Source organism: Coenobita brevimanus, chromosome 96 (genome assembly GCF_032717465.1).
Source record: "Coenobita brevimanus isolate Jiangsu-jjx chromosome 96, ASM3271746v2, whole genome shotgun sequence".
Lineage (NCBI taxonomy): Eukaryota > Metazoa > Arthropoda > Malacostraca > Decapoda > Coenobitidae > Coenobita > Coenobita brevimanus.
The window spans coordinates 21,148,171-21,172,522 of NC_137049.1; the positions used below are offsets into that span (position 1 = coordinate 21,148,171).

Here is a 24,352-nt window from a genome sequence, read left to right on the forward strand (position 1 = left end):
TTGAAATATACTTATCATTACACTAGGTAATACAACATGCAAGTGAAGGTATTTTCTCTCCCTCTGAGTCAACTTTCCATCACACTTATATTATTCAAAAATCTATATGATCATCATCACTGTGTTTCGATGCTGTGTACGTCATATGTGAAATTTGCTAACATAATTTTGTATGTGAAATCATTACAACACATTTTATGTCTGCATATTGCTCTAACATGAAGAGTGTTTTCAACTGTTTCATGTTGCTGTCTGTTTCTTCATTTACTTTTCACTAAATTATACTGAGAGAAAATCCTCTCTACTGCAGCAGTGCTTGCTGGCAACGATAATTGGGATAAAACAAAACTCTCTCCGGAGTCTCCGCACTGGCTGCATCCACTGGTCCCTGTGGGAGTATTAGGGGGTCTCTCTCCGCCATATGTTTAAACTCTCTCTCTCTCTCTCTCTCTCAGTATATTGTCGTGATGTGGTTTAACTCCATACTAGCCCAAACAACCGCGACAGTTTTCAAACCAGCCCAAAAAACTGCAACCCGCGACCGGTAAAATCTGCCCGCGGAAGAGCTTCAAAACGAGCCCAATTTGGCGGGAAAACCGCGACCTTGGCAACCCTGCACACTTCATTCATCAACAGTGCAGCTTCTTCCTTGCATCATCCTCGCCCATCCATGCCCAATCTTACACATTTTACTCCCTCCCACTCCTCCACTTCACACCCTTTTATCTTTGTTTCACACAATGCCATCATGGCATATCTCACATTCTTGAACACATTCACTACATCCACTCTCTTGCTGTCCTCATTTGCACCTCTCACATTCCACATGGCCATGCAAACCTGCCCATTTGGTTGGGGCCGGGCAGGTATTGGGCCTTCCTAGGCTCTGAAGCTTCTGCTTCAGATGTAAAGTAGGAACTTCACAGTCATGGCATATTTAATTACACCTCCTGTGTATTCCCACAGCCATTTAACTACAGCTGAAGAGATAATGTGATCACTGTATAATAATGGAAAACTTGGCTGACAGTTCCTTAATTGCAGTATGACCTTACCACTTCATTATGTGGGAAAATTCTCCCATTCAGTTAAGCGTCATTTCTCATTCATACCCGATACCTTCTCCTTTTTTTTGGAGCGCTTTGTCTGTTGCCATTTCTTTACATGATTTAGTGTCATGTGAATTTTGTTGATTGGTGTTAGTTTATTGTTCAGTTTAAATATGGAAATTGGGAAAAGAGGTAAGGATGTTTCCGATATTTATTTTCTTCCAGAACCTACATACCCTAGTTTGTGGTATTTGGTTTACAGTGATGATGGCAAAACTAATTCTATAATCAGCAGGTAGAAGGGCTCACTGTGGGCCAGTCAGCCATCAAAGTAAAAAACATGCTAGATTTTTTCATTATTATAGGATTGTACATGTAAGGTTTTAGTATTTGATTTAAATTGTCTTTCAGTTCTCCCTATTATCTTCCTGATAAATTTCTTTCATCACAAAGCTTGCTGTAAATCACTGCTAGGTAGCCCTGGTGTTCTACAGTGTAATTCTTTTAGTTAGCCGTGTGTAGGAATGAAGAAATTTCCTGCAAACAATGAATAGGCTAATTGAATGATGTTACTACTGTTCATCATTCATTCATTGCCAGACGCCATGTATCCCAGACGGGGTGGCCAATGGCTTAGAGTTAATTGTTTTACAGGGAGGGGCACTAATCCTCCACCAACCCCACTTTTACTACTGTACTTTGAGATATACGTTCTAACTTGATCATAACTCACAGGGGATCACCAAGGGAGATGTTAGGTAACTTCCCATTCTCCGTCACAAAGGATTATCAAATAGCAACTGTATGTTATATATTCTATTTATATTTCATACACTCTGGTTAAAATTTAAATATTATCTATGGCTACTTTCATCATTACTAGTGGGAAATAGGATGATGATGACAGTGGTGGTGGTGGTGATGACCTTCATGCTCCTTGATGATAAGTGAAACCCTTATCCCTAGCTCCCCTTTCTGTTGCTCAGCCTTCATAGAAGAGGATATTAGCTGTAAAGAAACATCCGCTTAACTACAGTCCTAGACACACCTCTTATTAACTTGCTATCGAAATAGTCAGTCATCACAATACCATTAAGTAACACCTTTACTGTTTCTGTTCAGGATATACATCCCTTTTTCCAGGTGCCCCCCCTTCTATTGTGCAGTATCACATCTCTGATTCTAGTGCCTCCTGAACTGTTTCTTGAACTTCTCATAGTGAAAGTCGTCAGTTGCCTTCTCTCCTGGGGGCCGTTTTGGTGCAATGGTGGATATTTTAACGCCACCACCCACAACTGGTTCTACTATCTCTCGCACACGTTTCTCCTTTCGTTTCGATGGCCCACTTTCTTCTAGGTTGACTGTACAGGAAAAGAAACACTATTAGTAATTTATATTTAGTTTTTCAAATGCATTACAAGAAATACCTTAAGAAGATATAGCAGGAGAGAGTGGAGATGAGAAACTTATTAGCAGAAAGCACGTGTGTGAGGAGGAGGGGGAGATCGAGGATGAGATGGAAGAATTGGATGGAGAGGTATATGAGAGGATGCGAGTTGAAAAGAGGGCAGCTAGATGGCAGGGGACAGAGTGACACGGAGGCAATTCATCTACGGCCACCCTCTATCCCTCTATGGGATTAGGCATTTAGTGATAGACAGATACAGTATACAGACAGTAGTTTTGAACATCAAGTATGCTGCATTAACTTACAGGTATGTTAACATTTACATTTTTGTTGGGCATGGCTTTGAAATCATGTGTAAGTTTTTTTTCTACCTGTTGACAGAAATTAATAGTGAAACTGAGTGTCATATAGCTCCAGCACCACTGGTTCTGGAGATATACCAATTAGAACATTAACTCATATTTCTGCACAAGGCTTACATGAAGGAATGTTAAGTGCCAACTTTAACATATGATTGTGAGACTATGGTGTGGCATGAAAATGAAAAGTCAAGAGTAAGAGCAGTGGAGATGGGACTGCTGAGGAATGTATGTGGAGTACAGAGGGTGGATAGGATATGAAATAATGTGATTTGTGAAAGATGTGGAGTGAGGAAGTCGGTGGACACCAGAATCGAAGAGAGTGTATTGAGATGGTATGGTCATGTGGAGAAAATGGATGACATTAGTGGTGAAAAAGGTATATCTGAGCTAATTTGAAGGAGGGAGGAGGCAAGGTAGACCAAGGGGAAGATGGAGGGATATGATGGATGAGTGTGTGAGGAAGAGAGATTTGGAAGTCAATGAGGCTAGGGAACTGACAAGAGATCAAGCTGGCTGGATGAATGCTGTGAGAAGAAGTGCATGATCAGGGATTTGGCACCCCTTTTTAATGTGGCAGCATCCGGATTGACTCTACTGGATACGTTCATGTGAAGCTACAGAACGTGGTGAATGTTTTTGGCATATCCGACAGAGCCAGGATTCCGGGGGTTTGAATGAGGAGTGAATGGAAGCGTGGCCCTTTGGACTGGGCACATTTGGGCTGTCTGGACATTGCTGCTCCTCACCCTGCCCTAGGGTGGGAAAGGAGGTCCGGATGATGATGACTGAAAAATAATATTAAATTAATTTAAAAAGTAGGTAAACTTTCAATCAAGTTGCTTGTACTGTAATCCATGATTTAAGGTTATTCACACCTACATCTGTTATGCTGTACAAAGTTAACAGCCATATTTTTTGGTACAAAATCTGAGGGTCGCTCCTTCTTCATCATGCTCTCCCGTAGCAATCTTTGTTTGGCTTCTTCTGTTGCCTCGATGTTTCGGATCTTTGCTTCCAATCCAAGGTCAACTTCGGGGATGCCATTCAACATCTGTAACATGTAATATATATATATATATATATATATTTGATGTATGTGAATGATCATATTCTGTATGTGACTGGAAGCCTGAAGCTACTAGTAATAACTGTTCTACTGAAAACTACCTCATGTTCTCGTTACTGGGGTTTTGCTGATTTAAAATAATGGCCGTGCTGTGATAACCTAAAAGTGGAAAAAAAAAGCACAAATAACAGCTAAGCTTCCCAATGCTGCATATACAGTACTGTAGCCTATCCAAGGCAAGATTGACATTTAAAGGAGAGAGTCCTTTAGGCCCTGTCCACATGAGTGGGCAGTGCCTGATGGGCACAGCCCGCTGAGTCGATATCCCTCGCTTTTTTAGCAGTGTTTCTAGATTGCCCAGTCCCCGGCGGCTGTTGGCTACATACCGGCCATCAGCCCAGCAGGCAGTGCTTCAACAACGGGCAGGGGCATTTTGATGGTTTGCCCGTGGTTTCCCTGCTTCTGATGTCATCTACACTCGTGCCCGTCACCCACCCTCAAAACGTGTGAATTGGAACTTGATTTGGTAACAACGTTTGCCCGTCAGGCACTGCCCGCTCATATGGGCGGGGCCTTAGTATGCAAACACTGTCCCATTTCATCTTCATGCTGGACATAGTTCAGTTGTGTTAGGTGTCAAGACTATCAGGCAAAAGCAGGTGGGACAACACTAATACTGTTACAGCCAATGGTTGATAGTCCTACACTGCAAAGACAATGAGTTTTACACTGCAGCAATGAGTTCTCCATTTGGAAAAGGCCAGTATAGTGCTGGTGCCTGTTCTTGATAAGAGGGTTATGCAGTGCTAGAACAATGTTGGGGTTGAAGCAGTTTTGTGCATTTTATAAATGTAATGTCAGGTAATTCCATCAGTTAACCTAACTAATAGTTGCTCTAACTGACAGATCACGTAAACCCATCCTCAACCAAACTGACTGGAAGGTTACTCATTGCACGTTTTTTTTTTTTTTTAACCAGAGTATTCTTTTCTCGATTCTCTCTTTCCTACATATTCACTCATGTGTTACTTTATTCTACACAGCTGTCTTCTTTTTACATTTTCAGTCTGATTTTATTTCCACAACCCTTGCCTCACCTGGTTGCTCAACATCTCTTCAGATCGCTTTGAAGTGCTCTCACGGAGGATAGCTGGAACTGCATTTAAGGCCACTTCTTCCAGAGTCTGATGTCGTGGTGTTTCATCATTCCCTGACTCTGCTTCAACACCTTTCCGTTTGGCAAGGTTCTCTTCTATATACTTCTGCCTAGGGGTTCAAGTGGGTTTGTGTTAAACTTTTCCACTGATTACCTACTAAGTAATACACACCAAAAATCTTCTCTCAATTAAACCAAGCATCTTAACATTAATACCTTCCCTTCTACTATTATTTCTTTTCAGTTCTACTTACATCTCTGCATCCTCATCACGTCGGTTGGTTTCTGCAGAGAATGCAGTGCCAATGCCAGTGTCATATGCATCATCTGACATCTTCCTCACATTCCTTACTTGGCTCATGTCCACCATTCCGCCACTCTTGGTTTTGAATGGGTCATCCTGAAGAGTCAGACATAAGAGATTACATTAATGTACTGGCATTACCTACAAAATTCCAGTACAGTATATGGTTGTTGTTCAACTCGTCTTCCTGGCCAAGCAGACCCATCAACCACAGGCAAGCAAACACCCCTGCAGGACTGACACATGCAGTGGGCTAACGTTTCTTTGTGGTTGCCAGCACCTTACCACAGCAAGGCACAGTGAAAAGTTAAGTGGTTTGGCTCCAGGGTGGATGCTACATTTACATCTCCACCCAGTTAACAGGGGCACCATAGTAGGTTCCACATCCCATCATTTGCTTATGTGGTTACTTCCTGATATTGTAAATGGTTTCTTGGGCTACAAGCACCCATTAGGCTTGTCACTCAGTGTAGAACCAACTGAAGTCGAAAGAGGTGTACTAAAAAGTTACAGGAAGGAAAGTGAGAATTACTTGTAGGAACAGAGGAGGGCAAACAGAATTAAAAATGTGAGTTAATATCCAAGGGGTGGTTGGGGTTTATTGCTCATATAATGCCACTCAGGAATGAGTGAGGCTGGTCACTCTCATCTTAAATGTCAGGACCAACTTGCCTAGCCCCGGGCTCCTACGCTCCTCATGGGGCAACACAGGATTAGATGATGATGACAGAAGAAGTAGGCAGCAATGCATCATGTGAGTGGATGAATCTCCACAACCTATCCACTTGGACATGTGGTGGCAATAGAAAGTGAGACTGATCAGGAGTGCGTATGTAAGTGAGGTGAACGGAGAGAGTTTAAGGATAAGATTAAGTGGCCATACCACGTTGAGTACACCGCTTCCCGTCTGATCAGTGAAGTTAAGCAACGTTGGGTCTGGTTAGTACTTGGAAGGGTGACCGCCTGGGAACACCAGATGCTGTTGGCATCCCTACGTGTCAAGTGGGGTTGGTGGAGGATTAGTGCCCCTCCCTGTAAAACAATTAACTCTAAACCCTTGGCCACCCCGTTTGGGATACATGGCGTCTGGCAATGAATGAATGAATGAATTAAGTGGGGTGAAAATATATAGGCTACTCGTATGAGTATCGGAAATATAAGTTGGGAGAGGACACCCCGATGCTGGAAGACAGAATGAAATGAGAGTGATTTGTTTGTATCGTAGCTACCCCTTCCAGAATTAAGGTGTCTAGATATACAGTAGATGGACGAACAAGTATTAATTCTCAGGCTCATGTAATTCACTCACAGAGTACAGTAATCTAGTGTTAAGTAGAACAAAATACTTGGGTTGCCCCAAGTGTAAATGGGTTAATGATGACAGTATTAATCCTCTGCCTCTAGCTCCAATGACTCGCTCTTGGTAGAATAAAATACAGTCAGGTCCCACTATTTGCAGGGGTATGTGCCAGATCACCCTGCGAATGTTGAATTCTGTGAATAGCCCAGACCTACCAGAGAAGTCATTATTTCAGAGTTTAAGCTATTTCTATAACACCTGTAAATGCATTTTATGGCACATTAATACTTCCCCAAAAGATGGTAGAGGATGATACACAAGCCTTTCTAGGTACAGTGTATTGTACTCGGCATGCAGTGATGATAAGAGTTTGCCATGTGCTGAACAGCATATAACGTACTGTACTTAAACAGGGTAACTGCACAGTTTAACTGTATGGACAGTATTTCTCACCGAAAATATGCATAAAAAATCACTTATGAACCACTAGGAATAGCTGATGCTGTGGGAAAGGCAGGAGAGACAGTATTTTGAAATAATTTCCCAGAAAAATCCACACACACTGCATGTGAGCCCATAAATAGCTGGGGTTGACTGTAATCTGGTGGTAGCTTGGACAGAATACTATATTATGACCATGAGGGAATATAAAATGCTTCACAATGAGCTTACATCTGGGCCTTCCTTCTTGTGTGTTTTTTCACCCTGCAGAAGGACTTCAGCACTGACCCCTGCCTGCCGCTGTCGATATTTCCGCACTTCTCGGCTCTCTTCGAGTTTTGCCCTGCAACACATGACTGGTAGAAAGAACACACTCTGACTTAATTTGATAAACAGGCTTCCAAAAAAAAAAAAGTTACACTGATGTCTGCTTTGTAATTTGAATTAACATGGTAAGTGAATACAAGAGAAACAAGGATCATGATGCAAATGAACTGATAAAGGATAGAATGGAATGAATGAAGTATCGTACAACACTATATACCACTCTGTGGTAATGTGGATGACAAAGGTTGCACACATTTTTTTATCAACCCCCCCCCCCCCCCCGACTCTGGGCATAGGCTTCACAGCCTGCTATCAAGGCCCAGCAGTCCTCCTACATACCATACACCTCTACATGTCTCCACTTCGGTGCTACCGGTAACACCCACCATCCATATTGAATACATGCTAGGGCTGTCTCATACAGGACTAGTGTATTGGTATTAGCAGGGGTATTTTTACATATCGGTGGGTCTAATGGTAGATCAGTTTTAAATTCAAATCCTTAAACTGTTCCCTGCCCCAGCCAGGGTTTGAACCTGGGTCCGTTAGGACTGCAGGCCACCTCTCTACCGACTGAGCCACCGCCTCCCCCAAAACTTGATGTGGTGCTGCCTACTTCTTCCCTCACCTTTATCATTCTTGTGTCTGCCCTCCTCTCTTCATATTTCTCCCATCTTTCCTGTCACTTTTTATTACTCTTCTGTCCTTTTTAGGTCGCCTTACAATGAGTGACAAGTCAAATGGTTTCCTGTAAGCCAGGAAACCATTTACAGTGCTTGGTGGTAACCATAAAACCAACCCACATGTGTTCCCTTGTGTCAACTGCAACTAACTCAAATGGCTTCCCTTTATAGGGTTATAGCAGGGAACAGTTAACAGGGCAACTTAAAATGAAAGACATGCTTCGGCAGATACACAGTGTATGCACAAGGCCGAGATCTCAAAAGCTCAATCAAGTGAAGCGTTTAAATAATAAGACATGTCATGCAGTGCCAAAAACCCACAACCTTGAATGACTGGTGACTGAATGGTTTATTCAATGTTTATTCTGATTAGTGATGGGCGACACTCAAATTTTTCTATAATTGATTATTTCGATTATTTTTGTGGTCAGTAATCGATTAGTAATCAATTACGGGTACTGTTCAATTACTTTTACTTTAAATTGATATTATATGAGTACAGTATATTGGTAAAGTACAGTGTAAGTCTCTCTCTCTCTCTCTCTCTCTCTCTCCATGCATTAAGTTAAAGGAAAAGATCTGGGAAGTGTGAAAACATTATTAATACCCGAAAATTTCATTAACCAGTAATCAGATCTGCTGAGCCACCTGCTGCACAGTCACACAACTCACACACTGCCACACTGCTGGCCGCTGTGCAGTGCACACCCACCACAGTCTACGCAGTACACAGAAACTCCACGTACGAGTTTGTTGTTATATTAGATTTGTCTTCTCCAATGCTTGAGACCCTGGCTTTTTGGTCTGCCCGTACGTACACACTATTAACTCTCAGCTACCTCTTTTTTTTACATATATCTTTATGAATTAATGCATCTATTATAAAACAAACTAATAAGTGTTGGGTAAAATCCATTGAAATGCACGTCTGTAACATATATTTAAAATGTAATTTATGCTGGGAGTAATCATTTGGTAATCGATTACTGGGAACTATAATCGATTGGTGAAAAATTTTACATTGTAATCGATGTAAGCGATTACAAGCAATCGATTACGCCTACCACTAATTCTGATTTCCATCCCACTTCTCTTACATTTCCAGTTTTACTTTTTAATATTGCTTGGCATCATTCATCTTTTATAACTTTAAATGAAAAATCCAATGCATTGTTCGTCTTACAATAACCAGTATACTCATTACTAAGGCAATAATAATAATAATGACCTGCATCACAAGTATAACTGGTTTATGTATACAGGTATCAAGTATTCGATCCATGTTCTAACAAATTTAAGAGCGGAACGTGAGGGCAGGATTCTTATAACTGAAAAGATGGTCATCTACGGTGAATGACAATGAACACCAGTAGGAAATTTTAATCTTCGGTCTTCACAACTGATACTTGACATTTTTCTTTAATGGTACTTACGACAGCGATTCATCGCCTTCATTGTCATTATCTTCATCTGAATCCCTTCTTCGTTGGCAAATTCTGTTCTTCACCTTCTTAAAAACTATTTTTGGCTTCTCGCGCTTTACATCGTCTTCCGTCGCCATGATGTTTGTTTACCATCGCTTGGTGTGCCAAGATGGAGGGCTCCTGTGAAGAATATCTGCCATCTTTATAAGCTTTGGTGTTATAAAAAATAAAGTGTTTTCATAAAACATTCCACCCTTATAATTTTGAAAAATTTTCATATGCTTGGATTATCTTGAAATGTCGGATACCCGCAAATCTATAATAATACAGGTCATTGGCAGAAAGTAATTTGTCATTCACGTGGAAATATTATTGTATGTTTTGAGAATACTGTGGGATTAATTAGCTCAGTTTATAATACTGCATCATATAACTATCATCCAAATTCAATTAATCCGCTGTACCCTCCCTGTGCTCGTATAAGAATGTTATCCATCCAGTAGTACTGTTATGTATGTATGTTATTTTTGACGAAAAAGTGAACGAAAATTACTCAAGAAAATCAGGAAGTGATTCGGAATGAGGCATCACCTCTATTTACTGAGAAAATGTAGAACAATAACAAAGATGGCGTCGTCGGTAGAGTCATTGGGGGAGTTTCCCTGTTCCGGATTATTACCAAGGTATTTGCGTCAGTAATGGAAATTTTCACAAGTCCACGTTGTCTTAAACTAGTTTCCAAGTACTTTAGGCCTTGGATAAAAGATACAAGTTTAAAGTGAAGAATGAAAGCAATGATAAAAGAAGATGCATTGTCAGCTGCTATCTTGTTCTTGACATTAGTTTATGTGGGTTTTCCTCTATAGCACTTAATTTTTATATTATTTAATTTCGCATATTGTCACTAATATTTCATTAGAATGGTACGAGTCTGGTTAGCAGCATAGCATCACATTATTGGATGAGATTTTACTTTGGAAAATTAAAGATTGATTAGGCCAATTAAAGGAAACTATTGTTGTGTAGTTTTCTTTGTTAATGGTAAGACATGTTTTTCACATAAGATATTGATGCATTATCCCAACACTTATCTTAACAGGCTTGCAGCATTGGAACACTAACCCTTGGGGATGCCAGGGCATAATATATGTTTTAAAAACTTGAGATTTTTCTAACTTAAGTAGTTCCCTTGTCAGCAGTCCAGCAGTGATGGATCAGCAGACTCCAGCACTCAAAAGAATGATGCATCTAACTGTATGGATGTGATAGCCATCCCTGGTTGCATCCACTTGAAGAACAAATGACCAGACTTGAATAGTTACATCAGTGACTAACAGTAGAGTACCCGGTAAATGATGTGGGAACAGTTGGGTTTCAAAGAAGCATATGACCCAGTTAAAGCAGACCAGTCACAACAACAATACCAGATAGTGTGGATAGTTTCCAGGCCTTCCTCGCAGAGAATGCAATGACAACATTGAGCGAAGGATAGCCCAAGAAGATATTTTTTTTTTTTTTTTTTTTTTTTTTTTTTTTTTTTAAGAGTAGAGTAACCACGTATACAACTTCATCGTAAGTACTGATAAGACTTTTAATGACATTGCACCTTTTGTGGAAGAGGTTTGTCTTAGAAGTGCAGTATGTTACGCAGGTTTTTAGCCAAGTACTGTACCGATAAACCATTGTGGCATAGGACAGAGTCATGATTTATCTTTGTCTGTAGCAAGATGCCTTAATCTACAAAGGGGTGGAGCTACTAACAGATTTCCTCCATGTTACCCTGTCTTTGTCCATCAGGTACCCTTTTCTCTGTCTGGCACCACTCATTCATGTGCAGTTACATTGTTCACTGTAGCACTGTACTAAACTGTTATTGTAATTTTTTTTCAGTCACTGCTTCTTGGTTAGGTTCCATCTATGCACGTGTACATCCTTGCCTAAGTATGGTGAACTTGCTCATACTTGTTTTGGGGTAACTTTTATACATTTGAAGCTGAACATCACAGTTTTAATGTTGTCCCATCAGTTAGGCAGGTCAGAACATAGCAGTGATACAATGCTCCAATTAATGTAGTACTGTAACTCACTTACCCAAAATTGGTAAATTTTTTGTTGTATTCTCAATGCCATACAGTGTGATGCAGCATAGACAGGACTTGTGTGACTGAAAAAATTGAAAACAGTTCTCATTAACCTCTTGATTATGATAAGAACAATTTTATCCTCTCTGCATCAGACAGTTTTCTTTAGATTTGGAAGGACCTTCAGAACAGACAATGATAACCTGACATCCCAAATCTAATTTGCTCTGCCTGATGCTAACATATCAATAAATCTGTTGTAACTAAAACCAACTCATCAACTCTGAATGTGGCCAACTTATCCAATCATAACCTGACCTAATGTAATTTTGTCTAGGTCATTTTGATGGATAAATTATTGAATGTTCTGAGGAGCATTTATCACCCATTGTCAGGAATGAGATGTACTGACTCAGTGCACCCATGACTGCTTCCTACAAATTGTGCTTGAATGTTGCTTCGGACACTTTAGCCACATATTAGCTACCAGATATGTAGTAGTCCACTGTAATGTTACTGTTTACCTAATGATGGAATTTCTACCCTCAGGAAGGAGACTGGTGTTGTGAATCTGCTGACCAAAAATCCAACGTTTGATGGCCGAGGGACAGTTATTGCTATATTTGACTCCGGAGTTGATCCTGGTGCCCCCGGACTTCAGGTTGGTAGGAACAAAAGGTCAAAGGGAATTAATACTGTTTAAGACAAGCTAATGTTGTAATATAAACTCCTTTATTGCATTTTTAAAAATTGATCCTACATTTTCATATCCACATTTGTAGAACTGAATAGGTAGCATCAGGGACAAGTGGTAACCACTAAAACATGACTGAATTGAAATGATAGAGCCTCTGACTGGTCAGAGGAACCACTCCATCATAAAAACTGGAACAGTACAGTCGGTGACAACAGAATTGCATTACGTTTGTTTCTGAAAGCCTTGACAGTTTACAGCACACTTTCGTTTTATGATGAGGATGCACTTTTAAAAGTTCATTGCATAATGATTTATCATATATTGAGTCATTTATAATGTGGGTTCAATGGCGAAATATTTTTGGTCAAGGGTCACCCACTCATCAAAGTCTAAAAACTTTGCAACCCACCTCACCTAGTACAGTACTGTACAGTGGTTATTTCACATCATTGCTCTTCACTTGCTGCTTAACACCAAAAATAAGTATAAAAGTTAGTTTTTAGCTCACATAAGCTGTTAGGTATTTCAGTTCACTTCACTGCATTTCACTCCCTGCATCAACTTCAGCATCACACTCTTGTTCTATCAGAGACACCTGATAGTGATTGAACTCAAAGGCCATCGTGGAACAAACAAATGACTGTGAGATTGCATGTTGGCAGTTGTATAGGCAGAAATAACAGTTGTACATTGATCAGTTAGGCTTCATACAGGATCATAATGGTTGTACTGAACAAGCAAAAATTCCTTATTATGTTGAAAAAATACTAACTTTTCATCATCGTATAAGCAGTTCATCACATAATGGTTCATCATATAATAAGGGTCTGCTGTATGCAGGCGTAAGCCTTTTCCACCTCATGATGGCAGTACTGTACTGTGTAGCAACACTGGGCTCAGAGTAACTTCAGTACCACGGGTTTGTCACTAAGTAGTGTGGGAAAGTTTTTAAATGGTTATCTGCCCTTACTGTTACCAGTCCTTACCCAGGGTATCAGGTTTTCCTTCCTCTAGGCCTGCTGCCATCCAAAGCAGACATGTACAGTTTAGGAGACTTTGGATAATGTGAAGTTGGCTTTTTTTTTTTATATAATTAGTGAGAGCCACCAGTAAATTGTCATGTTCTTCATTGCTTCACTGCGAAGATGTAGCTACCTGTACTGTTCACTGTATTTTATTCATGATACCCCCAATTAATTTTATTCATATTATGATAGGCTTTTTTGAACTTCAAGCAACAGGTCTCTCCTTAACTCTGTGAAGTCATGAGGTACCTAGCTGAATAAGAAAATACTTCATTGAACCAAAATGGTTATGTGTACAGGTGCAGATGTTAGTGCTTATCCACCTTTTAGTAGTCATCAGTTTTGAAACTCTCAAATAGTATTATGAGAAGTTTATTGTACACCAGAGATTGCAATGCACTGAGTTTAAGAAGTCCTCAGCTGTCTTGTTGTGTATTGTAATAAAGTGAATCAATATTATGTCCACAAAAATCCAGTAGTGAACTCTGGTAACCACAGACCATTTCATCCTGAAGTGGGTAATGTGCAGTCGGTTTACTCTTATCTTTTTCTTCATTTCTTTCAGTAAGTTTACCCCCTGAAAAAAAAAAAAAAAAAAAAAAAATATGTTGTAACCAACAGGTGACAACTGAAGGTAAAGTGAAGGTTATTGAGCGAATTGATGGTTCTGGTGCCGGTGATGTGGACACATCAACTGTTGTTACAGCGACGGATGGTGTCATCACTGGACTCACTGGACGCAAGCTTAAGGTGGGAATGTAGTCCTATCCTTCAGTTATTTTTTATTTATTTATTTATTTTTAACCTCACCAGACAGCTTTATTCAGTTTAAGACAGACCTCTGGTAGTGTATGCGTTACTGAAGGCTATATTTAACTCACCAGTTTAAAAGCTTTTAAAGTTGAATCTAGTTGTCTGGTGGTAGCATTAAGAGTGAAGTGGTTAACCTCATCAGTTTAGTGACCAGTACATCTTTTTTTTAGGTTATTTTTGTTGTTTGGAGGTGGTTTTCTTCAGATTAGGGAAGGACTTCTGGACTGGATGGGTTAGTTTATGGTCTTAATGAACCCCTTCACTATTATAGTTACCTCTGTAGTTTAATTAAATTATTTGCTGATAGGAATAATGTGGTAAGGTTAGAATGATATTCATTTTGTTCATAGGATGTTTTTAGAATGCACTGTATTGTAATTTATTGTCATTATCTTCTCATCCCATTTCATTGTGAAACAGATCCCTGAATCCTGGGTGAACCCAAGTGGTAAATATCATGTGGGTGTAAAAGGAGCATATAGCCTCTACCCACAGAGGCTAAGGGACCGCATCACTAAGGAAAGAAAGGAAAAGAAGTGGGATGTATTGCATAAGGCACTCCTTGCTGAGGCACAGAGGAAAGTACAGGTAAAAGAAAAGAATAATAGGTTTTTAAGAGAGAAGTTTTATACAGTCTTATTTATATACAGTTGTTTATAATCTTAAAAATGTCTCAAACAGATAACATTGATAATGTTGATATATATGTTTCCTTCAGTTCATTTCATACATTACGGCTCAGTGGCCTGTGGCAGCAGTCATGGTTCTCCCTCTGGGCACAAAGGTCGTATTTCTGCAGAGTAGCTTATCCTGAATTGTGCTGTCACTTGGGCCACCTCTGGGAGCCTTTTTTGGACCTTCTTTGAGTCATTTACTTTGCTGGCTTCATTATAAACATGTAGTGTATTTTTTGTGTACCATAATTGAGAAACACATTAGAGGGAATCAGCAGCTGTTTCCTTCATGGAATTCTAAATTGATATACATTACTGTAGTTTCTTCATGTCACTTTCTGTATACACAGGGGTAGGTGATATATGGCTTTGTCATATCCTGTAGGGTACTTATTTGATCATTGTTTGGTTGATTATTGTTACTTCAGGGTGAGAAAAACTATGTTGCCAAAATTATTTGTCAGTATTATTACCGGTATCCTTTTTCTGTAACCTCTGTAGCCAGAGGAGACACTGAATTAAATCCTGGTTAATACTGTACCAGTTGTACTCAACTTAAGGAAAAGTCCCTTGGATTGAAAGCTTTAGAAACAGTATCCATTAATGCCTTCAACCCAGGGATATGTTTCCTTGTATGTTTATTTGTTTGTTTTGTCTTTGTTCTGGCTTATTCCAGACCAGTTTTATTCTGGGTAGGAAAGTTGTCAGGTTGAAGGGGTGATGATGAGAAACAGTATCCATTAATGCCTTCAACCCAGGGATATGTTTGTTTGTTTGTTTGTATATTTGTTTGTTTGTTCAGGCTAATGCCAGACCAGTTTTATTCCAGGTAGGAGAGTTGTCAGGCTGAGGGGGTTAAAAATCTCTGTTCTCTGAAGCTTCTGATATTAAGATCCATTGCTCAGCTGGAGTCCGTCAGTTCAACATTACTTTCAGTAGTACAGACTGTTCAGGGATTATGTTTTAATTCATTGATCTCCTTTTTTTTTTTAACTATTGTATGGAACAAAGATTCAGTAAATCCATCTCATCCTGAACAGGCCTTAGAGACTAGTAAGAGCAACAATGGTGGTGGAGGCAATAACGGAACCAACAGCAGCTGCCACAGTATGCTGGAAAAGCTTACAAAGGAAGATGCTGAGGCCAGGGTTGCTCACCTTAATACCCTAGAGAAGAAGTACAAGGATCTGGGTCCTGCATATGATTGTGTGGTTTATCACGATGGGGAGGTGTGGAGGTGAGTTGTGATATACCAGTAGCTGTCTGTTGTCTCAAAATATTAATTGCTTTCTTTTTTCAGCAGCCAAGATTTGTGCAAGGCAGTACATTGTTATAACCTAATACTGTACTGTATTTGAGGAATATGGTTCAGGATGTTAATAAATATGCTGAGTAGCAATTATTGTTGTGATAGTGAGTATTCTTAGTCAGCAGTTATCCTCTCTCCAGTTGGTGAGGTATCTTTCTGAGCATATTTCTTTGAAAAATGCTGTAATACTTTTATATTTCAGAATGAGAGGATTGTGAACAGTCAAAAACTATGGTATTTCTGTTGTAACAAAATAAGTTGGTTCTTTTTTGGTATGAAGCTTAACCCCTCTATGCCGGGCTATTTTTAGTTCAGTTGTTAACTCACTACGGGAATTTCCCTAAAAATAGCCTGTTTTCAAACATTAATATCTCAAAAACTATAGCAGTTAGAGAAACAAATTAAAGACCATATAACTCACCAGCTCTTCTTGCAAATGAATGTATCACCAGGTATGTAGGTTGTTGCATCATTGAGTAATGACGTGAGGAAGAAGACTAATTTTTGCCGCGAGAACAGGATGTGTTTGTGTGTCTGCCCATAGCCTCACCTATGGCGTTGCTCTCAGTGTAATAACTTCTCCATTACTGTACTGGATAAACTAGACACAGTGGTGTCCAAGGCACGCCCTATGGCACTATCACTGAATTCTTTCCTAGTATCCTGGGAAAGAGGCTTGGCAGGGGTGGATGAGGCAAAAGTCCATGTGAGGCGGGAATGGAATCGGATAAGAAGGGTTAAGAAAAGATTGTCTTACACTTCGCAGTTACAGAGATGACTGAGGTATGCCTGGCTTGGCTGGTGGAAGTCCCTCCCTAGCTTTTGATGAGGAGATAAAGTGGCAGCCAATTCAAATTGGCACGAAAACAGTTGCTGTTCCGACTGGCACCCATCATACCCGGCCACCGATTTCTTGACAGTTCCGACTGACACCCGGCGGTTAGGGGTTAAGAAATAAATTTGCTAGTGATTTGGAATTCAGAAGTTATGATAGTACAGTACAGTAGTACTATGTGGTGCCTCAACGGAGTTTTTGGTTGTATGCCATTTAATGTTTGATTTATTTTTTGACATGAATGGTACAGATTATCTTATCAAGAATGTTGATATAAAAAATACACACTTGCTGTTGCCCATCAGTATTCATGTTTTAATACTTTGATATTATTGGAGAGAGACGCCTTCATGCAGTGACCCTATATGGCCGTCAACTTCCTCCTCATCATCCCCCAAAAGGAGGAGGATGTACTGCAGGTAAAGGTTAGCTTTGGCCAGCAGTTGACTGAGATCACCTGTAGATAAGCTTGGGGCCAGAGCTTCACCAATGACAAGCTGTTGCTGGTATCATAGATCCTATAGTTACCTACGTTTTCCCTTTTTTAGGGCGTGCATTGACACATCAGAACGTGGAGCACTTGAGACTGGTGTGCATTTGGGGGAGTATCGGTTGACACACCAGTGGGCGCCTCTCACCCCAGCTGACCAGTACAACGTATCTGTTAATGTACATAATGAAGGCAATATCCTGGAGATTGTTGGGATGTGCTGTTAGTATTGCCTCCTCTATCTGTCTTTGTTTTCTGTTATTGAATTTTATATCCTCTCCTTCCAATATACTGGCTGATTTGTTTTTAAAAAGCATATGATTCCCAAGATGCGAGAGTGAAACAGTTTCCCAAGTCAGCTAATACTGTTGGTTAGATGCAAGTAGGTATCAAACAAAATTGCAAGATACAAATGATTTTAAAGTAAACTATAGTTTGAACTTGCTCTTTCACCACCGTGGCTCTAAGAACAAGAGGTCAGATGTTGATGAGGTTTAAGGATGATAATTATGATTCCATTACTGCACACTTAAAAATAACAGTAAAGCACTTTTTTATTTGTACTGTGTACTGAATACAGCTTGTATTGATACCATCTTCCCCTATCTCAGCAAGCCATGGGACCCATGTAGCATCCATTGCAGCTGCTAATTTTCCAGACAACCCCGAGTGCAATGGCATTGCTCCTGGAGCACAGATTGTCTCTATTACAATAGGTGAGTGATGCAGTTCACACTGGAATGACACCCCCCCCCCAAGTGGAATGACCACCGTAAAGAGCAGAAAGGTAGAGATAGGGGGTGCCATGTAAATGATGGTTAGTGTAAACCTTTCCTTCATAAAACAAAGGCCCACTGTATACCATATGTGACCATATTCCTGGAGATGGGGGAAAAGCAGGTGGTGTGCTTGAAGGGGTAGAAATAGGAAAAAAAAAACCCTTTTCAGACAATCATATGAAAGGGGTGAGCTTGTGCCAGAGACTTCGTTTTCATGATTCATGTCCCTGGTGATTTCTGTGACCATTTCTCTGGATCTTTGCCCCCAGCTTTGGATTTATAATATGATGATACACTTTTTTCCTTCCTGATCACTGTCTGTATAAATTCCTCTAATAAATCTCAGTCAAGGAGGCTTAGACATAGCTTTGTTTAGTAAGAGACATAATCTTTAATTTCACAGGTGACAATCGATTAAACAGCATGGAAACTGGAACAGCACTGGCCCGTGCAATGGTTCGTGTGATGGAAAACGTTCACCACACCGTTGATGTTATCAATATAAGCTATGGGGAGCATGCGCACTGGTCAGACTCAGGGTAGGTATTAGAAATGAAATTGTTTACTATATTTTTGTGTCTTAACTATTTCAGTTATACTGTAATCCTTTACTGTAGCTTGTTCTTAATCATAAAATTATGTACATATGTGTGTATATATTTTGTTGCTACCCTCTTTGATAGGCGTCTGGGAGAACTGGCACATGAGGTTGTCAACAAATATGGAGTGTCTTGGGTGGCATCTGCTGGGAATCATGGACCAGCCCTAGGCACGGTTGGAGTCCCACCTGACTTTCATTCTGACTCCATCATTGGGGTTGGGGCCTATGTATCTCCTGACATGATGACTGCAGAATATGCCATGGTGGAGAGATTGCCTGGTAAGTTGTGTGTTGAGGATAGGATATAAAAGTTTAGGAAGTAGCACAAATAATGAAATAGATAACATTCCCCTCACCTACTATTTGTGCCTTCATAATTCTTGGCTCCATAGCACAGGCAAGCCATCCATGTATTGCTATGTATGTGTAGATAGAGGTGAGTGCAAGAATTATTGTGTCATAAGTTTATTGAGTGTGGTAGGGAAGGTATATGGAAGAATTATTATTGAAAAAGTTAGAGAGATATCAGAAGTCCTAGTGAGTGATGAACAGGGTGGCTTTAGGAGTGGGAGAGGATGTGTGGATCAAATAGTTGCAGTAAGGCAGATAGTGGAGAAGGCTTGTGAAAAGTACTATAAGGTGTTTATGGCATTCGTGGATCTGGAAAAAGCATACAACAGAGTAGACAGTGAAAGATTGTGGAAGGTTTTGCATATGTGCGGTGTAGATGGTAAGCTGCTAGGTGCCATCGAGAGTTTTTATGATGGTAGTGAAGCATGTGTAAGGGTAAATGGGCGTCTAAGCGAATAGTTGACAATCAGTGTGAGCATGCGACAAGGTTGTGTGATGTCTTTATGATTGTTCAGTGTATAATGGATGGGGTGATGAGAGAAGTAAAAACACGAGTAATTGAGAGAGGGATGGCGTTGGTAATGAATGGTGATGGATGGAATATCTTGAATTTGTTGTATGCTGATCATGCAGTACTACTTGTAAATACCGGACAAGAACTTGGTAGACTAGTGCAGTTATTCTGATGGCTATGGACATCGTGCCCTGAGAGGTAATGTAGAAAAGAACAAAGTGATGTTTACTGAGAGAGAAGGTGACTCCCAGTGAGATTTTACAGTGAATGGAGAGAGAGGAAAGTAGAGTGACACAAGGAAGGAAAGTAGTTGGTGCTATGAAGGCCATGATAATAAATAGAAGCTTGAGTGTTGCAGCTGCATGAGGATTACATGAAGGAGTGTTAGTGCCTACTTTAACATATGGATGTGAGACTATGGTGTGGCATGAAAATGAAAAGTCAAGAGCGAGAGCAGTGGAGATGGGACTGCTGAGGAATGTACGTGGAGTACCAAGAATGGATAGGATACGAAATAATGTGATTCGTGAAAGATGTGGAGTGAGGAAGTCTGTGGATACTAGAATCGAAGAGAGTGTACTGAGATGGCATGGTCATGTGGAGCGAATGGATAACAACAGAGTGGTGAAAAAGGTATATCTGAGCGAATTTGAAGGAGGGAGGAGGCAAGGTAGGCCAAGGGGAAGGTGGAGGGATATGGTAGATGAGTGTGTGAGGAAGAGGGGTATGGAAGTCAGTGAGGCTAGGGAGTTGACAAGATCGAGCTGGCTGGATAAATGTTGTGAGAATAAGTGCATGATCAGGGATATGGCACCCCTTTTTAATGTGGCAGTGTCTAGATTGACTCTGTCAGATATATTTATATGAAGCTACAGAATGTGATGAATGTTTTTGGTGTACGAGATAGAGCCAGGATTTCGAAGGCTTGAATGATGAGTGAATGGAAGCGTGGCCCATTTGATTGGACAAACTTTGGCTGTCTGGACGTTGCAACTCCTCACCGTACTGGCATATTAACAAAGGGATAGGAAGCTTATTAATTTGTACGGTATGTCTCCATATGTACTTCATTCTTCCATTTCAGTCTTTTGTCAGTTCTTTTCCATCCTCAGCTTCCATATCTCACTCTCTAACACATCCAGGTACTGTACCCAGCCACTTAACTGATGTCTCATTCATGTCTTCATAAAATTTGTATAAGCAGTGTTTTATGGTTGAAAACAGTGGTGTGTCTTTGTGAATAGGGGAATGAATGAGATATCACAAGCAGAGGTGTTCTTGGTAGTGTAAGCAACAGTACATCCTCATTGTGAGTTGCCCGGTTTGACCTCCCCCCCCCCCCTGAGAAGATTGCCATAAATTTCAGTGCAAGTGCCCGTTATAGTTCCACTTCTGCCTATAATGCTGATTTACCGTTTTTTTTAATGCACATGACTATACTCCTTTTTTTACTCTGACATGGCCTAGATTTTCGTCCTGTTGCAGCCTGTTCGCATAACTCACAAGACAATAGGATGGTCCAACATTCTTTTAAATAGTACTTCTTTGTAACTAGCATTATATTCTTCTGTTAATCTATTGTTAAAACTTGATGTTGAAGAAGGAGGGTTGACAATTTTAGGTCATTTGATTAATAAGACTACAATTATATATTGCTCCTGTGGAGGGATCTTGTGTTTATGTGCTGTTCTAGTTGTCACTTGGATTTTTTGCTGCTAACCAGTTGATCGTGTTATTTGCAGCTTCGTGAATGGAACCCAAGTTGTCTGAACGCAAGTCTGAAGTACACACACAGACACACGGCTACTGCTATAGTTTATTTTAGTTCTACCTCTGGGCAAAAAATTCTACGGAGTTCCTGTGCCGGGCTCCGGGAGCAGCGTTTTTTGGTCAAAATGTGATCACTCATTAAATATAGTAAAAGTTTTTCAGTCATGATGGGACCAAGTTTTTTTACATCAGCGATTTTTTTGTGATTTTTGTGCCAGTTTTGGTGCGATCTGAATGTGTTGTTTCGTCTGCCCAAAACACACACACACACACACACACACACACACACACACACACACACACACACACACACACACACACACACACACACACACACACACACACACACACACACACACACACATGACTAATGCTATAGTATATTAGATCAGTTGCAGTATTTGGAGACACATCCTTTGCTTACAGTATATTGAGAATTACTGTATTGAAAAAACAGTGGGATTCTGGGATGTAGCCATCACTTATAATGAGGATTGCTTGCATGTGTGTTTCTGTCAGGTTGTGCATATACATGGTCGTCGCGTGGCCCCACAGCTGATGGTGCGAGGGGAGTGACTGTGTGTGCACCAGGGGGAGCCATCACGTCAGTCCCAACGTTTACTTTACGCACAAATCAACTTATGAATGGCACCAGGTTAGTGTACATTCAGCTCTGTTACATGTGTACAGGTAACAACTCACTCTATTGGGGCCTAATCAGTTCAAAGGTATTGTCTTATATAGGTAATTTATTTTAATTTGACTAAGGTAAAGGAAATTTATTTAGCTGTGAGAAACCCCTACTTAAGGTTTTAAAGGTCACAGGTTTTTACTTGGAATATAATTATGACAGCCCTTGGTTTGAGGGTGGATATTATAACTTTTTAAGGCATCTAGTGCCAAAAATTAAGTATGGTGGGCTTCATTTTTAAAAGAAAGTTTACAGCAAAGCTGCTTTCCCAATGAAAAGGTTAACAAAGTGTTACCATGGTGAGTATCGTCAGAGGGCAATGTGTAGAATAGGTATTTCATTGAAAATGCTGTTTAATGATTTCAGGTGTATTTAAAATTTTATCATTTTACCAGACCAGCTAGGCTGCAGTTTAGGTCAGTCATGCTCTTAGATCTTTTGGAGTTTACACATTTGTATCACTAGATAACAAGTTTTCTTTGTTTCTTCAGACCTTTGTATATTCAACTTACCCTACTCACCTATTTAATTGGTCAGTTGATAATCAGCAAAGATAGAAACAAAAGCAGCTAATCCTACACTACTGTACATCATTTCAAGTTTGGTGGCTGAAGGTTTGGCTATTGTCCTGTGTTTCAGAACATTTTGGGGAATATCTTTTTTCCTTTAGGCCTAGTTCTTGCTATTTCCTGAAGAGTTTATTTAACGTGGGATAGAGTTTTATAAACTGGAAGGATTAGATCCAGCCTTAGTAAATCCCTTCCATACAAGAAAAGCCATTCCTAAGTTGAGAAAGCTTTCTGGTGGCAGCGATAATAAACCAGAAAGGATTTTAGCCAGATTTAAGAGGCTGAATATTTGCCCACAGCATGGCGTCTCCTCATACAGCGGGTTGTGTAAGTCTGGCAATATCTGCACTCAAACAGCGCGGGATTGCTTACTCTCCATACTCTATCCGCCGCGCACTCCAGCATACGGCATTAACACTTGATCTGGACATCTTCGCTCAGGGACATGGGCTTATTCAGGTGAGTGGTTGTAGTAAGGTACGTAGGAAGAGGTGTTACATATGTTAGAATGGTGTGTAAATAATCATCTCATCAAGCTTATTCACAATAATAGACATGTGGTTGACAGTTCTTCTGGTGTTGCACTTTCTTTTCCGTATTTGAGGATCATATCTCACTCAATCCTTATGTTGATCTAAAGGTCAGGATGATGGTAATAATGTTGGATGAGTGAATAGTTCTGAGAAAATGAAATATAAATTGTGTGAATGGTTTTGCCTGAAAGTTGCAACATTGACATGATTCCATCATAACTGGCACTTTCTTTTCTAATTTTTTCTTGGTGCTGAGAGTGATTTGATAATTAAGAATGACCATTTGAGTGAAGAAACTAGAACTATCTTTGTTAAAACTTTCTCTGATCGGTGCAATTTCACATTGTACAACCTTGTTATTGCGATAGGATTGTGTCAAGTGAAGACCTGTTGCATAATGAATTATCATATAACGAGGTCACTGTAACATGGGTTCAATGGGGTCACTGTAACATGGGTTCAATGGGGTTAGGGAGGGTGATCTCGACCGTGAAACCTAAAATGACCAAAAAAAACCTATGCCACACACCTGAAGTTCATCCTATGCTGGTACGAGTCATCACCGAGTCCCCCCCCCCCCCAAGGAAGGGAAACAGTTAGAGGGCCTGGACAACTTGATGTCACACACTGCATTATTTGTAGTACTTGTGCTGTTATTTGGGGAGAACAGTGGTGTTTCAGTGGCCTTTCATGCACAAAATAAAATGAAAGGCAGCAATCACAGTCAGTGTAAACACTGGCCGGGCATCCTGGCTCAGTCAGCTGTGTAGAAGCCCAGAAGGGGGGGATCATGGTTATGTAAGGTTTACTCTATTTCCCAGACACAAGTTTCAGTATTTCACACAAAAAGAATCATTTCACTTAAAATTGCACACTGCATGGGGGAGAGATAGTAGTAGAATGGATGTGGAAGATGTGCAGATTGGCCTGGGAGGAAGGTAGAGTCCCGGAGGATTGGAAGTCAGGTATAAGTATTCCCTTGTACAAAGGAAAAGGGGAAAAAGAAGTGTGTGGTAATCATAGGGGCATTTGTCTTCTTAGTATAATAGGAAAAGTGTATGGTAGGATACTTATTGACAGAGTTAGAGAAAGAACAGAGG

At 40.2% G+C, this 24,352-nt stretch overlaps 2 protein-coding genes and 1 non-coding gene across 3 annotated transcripts in view; 2 read left to right on the top strand and 1 right to left on the bottom strand.

The window, feature by feature from the left end:
- Positions 1–1,566: 1,566 nt before the first annotated feature.
- Positions 1,567–9,662, bottom strand: LOC145413455 (splicing factor C9orf78). The gene is made up of 6 exons (XM_080283152.1): positions 9,530–9,662; positions 7,318–7,429; positions 5,296–5,441; positions 4,983–5,151; positions 3,699–3,870; positions 1,567–2,410 (listed from the first exon to the last, which is right to left on the bottom strand). The coding sequence occupies exons 1-6, from the start codon at positions 9,655–9,657 to the stop codon at positions 2,232–2,234; spliced, it is 906 nt and encodes a 301-aa protein (XP_080139278.1). The 5' UTR covers positions 9,658–9,662; the 3' UTR covers positions 1,567–2,231.
- LOC145413572 (5S ribosomal RNA) lies at positions 6,215–6,333 on the top strand. Its single transcript, XR_013899756.1, has one exon. It is a non-coding gene; the product is annotated as a 5S ribosomal RNA (ribosomal RNA).
- Positions 9,663–10,138: 476 nt separating the features above from the next.
- Positions 10,139–24,352, top strand: part of TppII (Tripeptidyl-peptidase II) — a 60,286-nt gene continuing 46,072 nt past the window's right edge. Inside the window, exons 1-11 of the mRNA XM_080283153.1 lie at positions 10,139–10,203; positions 12,151–12,262; positions 13,945–14,073; positions 14,557–14,724; positions 15,851–16,047; positions 17,503–17,666; positions 18,056–18,160; positions 18,627–18,762; positions 18,907–19,103; positions 21,979–22,114; positions 23,019–23,178. Of these exons, the coding sequence (XP_080139279.1) occupies positions 10,148–10,203; positions 12,151–12,262; positions 13,945–14,073; positions 14,557–14,724; positions 15,851–16,047; positions 17,503–17,666; positions 18,056–18,160; positions 18,627–18,762; positions 18,907–19,103; positions 21,979–22,114; positions 23,019–23,178 (1,560 nt within the window). The 5' untranslated portion in view covers positions 10,139–10,147. The remainder of the gene's footprint in view (positions 10,204–12,150; positions 12,263–13,944; positions 14,074–14,556; positions 14,725–15,850; positions 16,048–17,502; positions 17,667–18,055; positions 18,161–18,626; positions 18,763–18,906; positions 19,104–21,978; positions 22,115–23,018; positions 23,179–24,352) is intronic.

What these genes read in the sequence shown, in the direction of transcription:
- LOC145413455 (XM_080283152.1), bottom strand. Translation starts at nt 9,657, where the DNA reads ATGGCGACGGAAGACGATGTAAAGCGCGAGAAGCCAAAAATAGTTTTT. An exon ending in GAAGGCGATGAATCGCTGTC is followed by an intron (nt 7,430 to 9,529) that starts GTAAGTACCATT and finishes CATGTGTTGCAG; the next exon opens with GGCAAAACTCGAAGAGAGCC. An exon ending in CTTTGTACAGCATAACAGAT is followed by an intron (nt 2,411 to 3,698) that starts GTAGGTGTGAAT and finishes TTTCCTGTACAG; the next exon opens with TCAACCTAGAAGAAAGTGGG.